This window comes from Penaeus japonicus, unplaced genomic scaffold, assembly GCF_977035675.1.
Source record: "Penaeus japonicus unplaced genomic scaffold, GWHDUDI00000001_assembly GWHDUDI00000024, whole genome shotgun sequence".
Classification (NCBI taxonomy): domain Eukaryota; kingdom Metazoa; phylum Arthropoda; class Malacostraca; order Decapoda; family Penaeidae; genus Penaeus; species Penaeus japonicus.
Genome location: NW_028234426.1, coordinates 12,398,661 through 12,401,160, shown reverse-complemented (window position 1 = coordinate 12,401,160; position 2,500 = coordinate 12,398,661). Strand labels below are relative to the sequence as shown.

The following is a 2,500-nucleotide window of genomic DNA, read 5'->3' as shown; positions in this document are numbered from 1 at the left end:
TCCCGGCCGGGATCGGATTTAGATCGCCCTTGTCTTCAGACGCCGCGTTTTGGTTATTTTTGTTCTTCGATTTGTTTTTCTTCTTCTTTTTCCCGACCGGAGCCTGGTTCTGATCCCGGCCGTCCGATAACACCTGCTTATCATTCATCAGTGTCACAGGCGCTTCGTCCTTCTGACTGACCCTGTTCACAGGCACCTGTTTTAACCCGTTCGCGGCTTCTGGAGGTTTTACGTTTTTAACATTATTGTCAGGGAGGCCCTGAGTCTGCTTGTTAACGAGCAAAGGCCTCTCCTCGAAGGTCTGGCTTGGACAAGTGTTGTTATTGACAAAGGGGCTCCCCTGAAGACCCCGCCAAGCTTCCCCATTTCCGTCCATTATGAAGGCCTCTTGCTCATTTCTGAACCTACGTGGCTCCCCTACTTCGTCTTGAACGAAGTGCGCAGAGCTATAAAAACAAAAAATAAAGGTTATGGATAGGTCAACCTAAAGGTAAAATGAAAATAACGTCTGAAAGGGAACTAACATAAAAACACACAAAAGAATGTCAATTTTATATAGACTGTGCACGGCATCAATAAAGTTATACGTGAATATTAAGAAAACTTTTTCCGTCCTTCCATCTTGGCAGGGAAACAATACTCGGCTCTTTTTCCTAACGTCACACTCGTCACGGTTTAACACCCTACGCCTGCCTAATTTTCTCCTCTCTCTCCAATCGCCGTAAGCCACGGGACAGATGAATGAGGATAAATTTGTCGTCGTGAGCTTGATATTTGTATGGCTGATTTCAACAGAACAATACATCCAATAAGCGTTCACAGCAACTTCAGTATAGCCTCTGTGTGTCTTCGACCAGGCAAGGCTAACCCTTCCGCCCACGCCCTCCCTTTATCCACACCAGAGCCGCCTAAACACTCCGCCCCCACACTCGCCCTCCCAATCGCCCTCATCCACCCATCCGCAACCCTGTGGTTAGTAACAGCGTTATCCTCACACGCGTCTCTCACTTGAACCACCGCAACGCCTTCCCCCCTTCCCCCCAAGAGGAGCGGAAACGCCCCCTCGCTCGACCCCTATCGAGGCCTATATCTGTACACAAACCTTTCCCACACAAATACACAAAGATACACATACATACATACATACATTCGTGCCGGCCCACAAACGCGCGCACACACACATTGGAGCGATTAAGCAGCAGTTAAATCCTCCCTGTCAAAGTACGAGGGCAACGTCCCGCCCCGAACCCGAGTTTGGGAAAAAAAAAAACTGTGTGAGGGGAGGAAAAAAAATAATAATCTAATAAACAGCCAGCAAGACATCTCTCTCTCTCTCTCTCTCTCTCTCTCTTTCTCTTTCTCTTTCTCTTTCTCTTTCTCTCTCTCTCTCTCTCAAGACGTTCGCCCAACAATCGAGAGCCGTTCTGGCGCAGAATTCAAGCCGCCGTGGCCAGCCTGCATAGTCCGGGACGTGTATAACCTTCACGCATGCCTGACGGGCTCACAGCCGGAAATCACCTAGGCCTAGATCTCGCGCGCGCGCGTGTATGTGTGCGCGCAATCGATGGTAATATAACATATGATTTGATAATTGTTGATAAAAATTTATGTGAGGGAGGGAGAGGGAGAGGGAGAGGGAGAGGGAGAGGGAGAGGGAGAGGGAGAGGGAGAGGGAGAGAGAGAGGGAGAGAGAGAGAGAGAGAGAGAGAGAGAGAGAGAGAGAGAGAGAGAGAGAGAGAGAGAGAGAAGAAGAGAGAGGGAGAGAGAGAGAGAGAGAGAGAGAGAGAGAGAGAGAGAGAGAGAGAGAGAGAGAGAGAGAGAAAGGGAGGGAAGGAGACGATGAGAGAGAGAAAGGGAGGGAAGGAGACGATGAGAGAGAAGAGAAGAGTGAGAAAGAGAAGGGAAGAGAGAGAAAGAGAAGGGAAAAGATCAAAGAAAAGACAGAAAATAAAAGTGAGAAAAGAAAAGAGAAGACAGAAAATAGAAGAGAAGAGAAAATAAAGTAAAAGAAAACAAAAAGAGAAGAAAAATGAGTAAGGGAAGGGGAACAGAGAGAGAGAGGGAGAGAGCTAGAGCGACAAAGAGAATGCAAGTAACTATTTTACATATATAGAGTTTCAGGTTACGGTAGGTAGCAGATGAAAGATAATCGTATATAATACAGCTTCTTTTAAGTGTAGCTATCGTCCCAAAATACTTGAGCACTCCGAAAATACTAGGAATCTGCAAACTGTTTGGACGACAGGACCATCAAACACACATACACACACACAAAAGAAAAAAAGGGAGCGGTTGAATTCGTATATCAACTAACAACTGGTTGATAGAAACAACTGCATCTTTAAGACAATTCAACTCAGAAAAGTACGGGATAAAGATAACATCATGACAACAACTGTAATACTAGGACAATAGAAATTAAAACTAACTAGATAGAGGTGTGACAAGAGATGAATTAGTCATTGTCACGATTGATTCACTAAAGACAGTTGTTGACAAT

The 2,500-nt window shown here is 45.8% G+C and overlaps 1 protein-coding gene across 1 annotated transcript in view; it reads right to left on the bottom strand.

Moving 5' to 3' along the window:
- Positions 1–2,500, bottom strand: part of LOC122248418 (uncharacterized) — a 17,087-nt gene that overhangs the window by 6,394 nt on the left and 8,193 nt on the right. The window contains exon 3 of the mRNA XM_043008439.2: positions 1–446. This exon is cut by the window's left edge and continues 733 nt beyond it. Coding sequence (XP_042864373.2) covers positions 1–446 — 446 coding nt within the window. The remainder of the gene's footprint in view (positions 447–2,500) is intronic.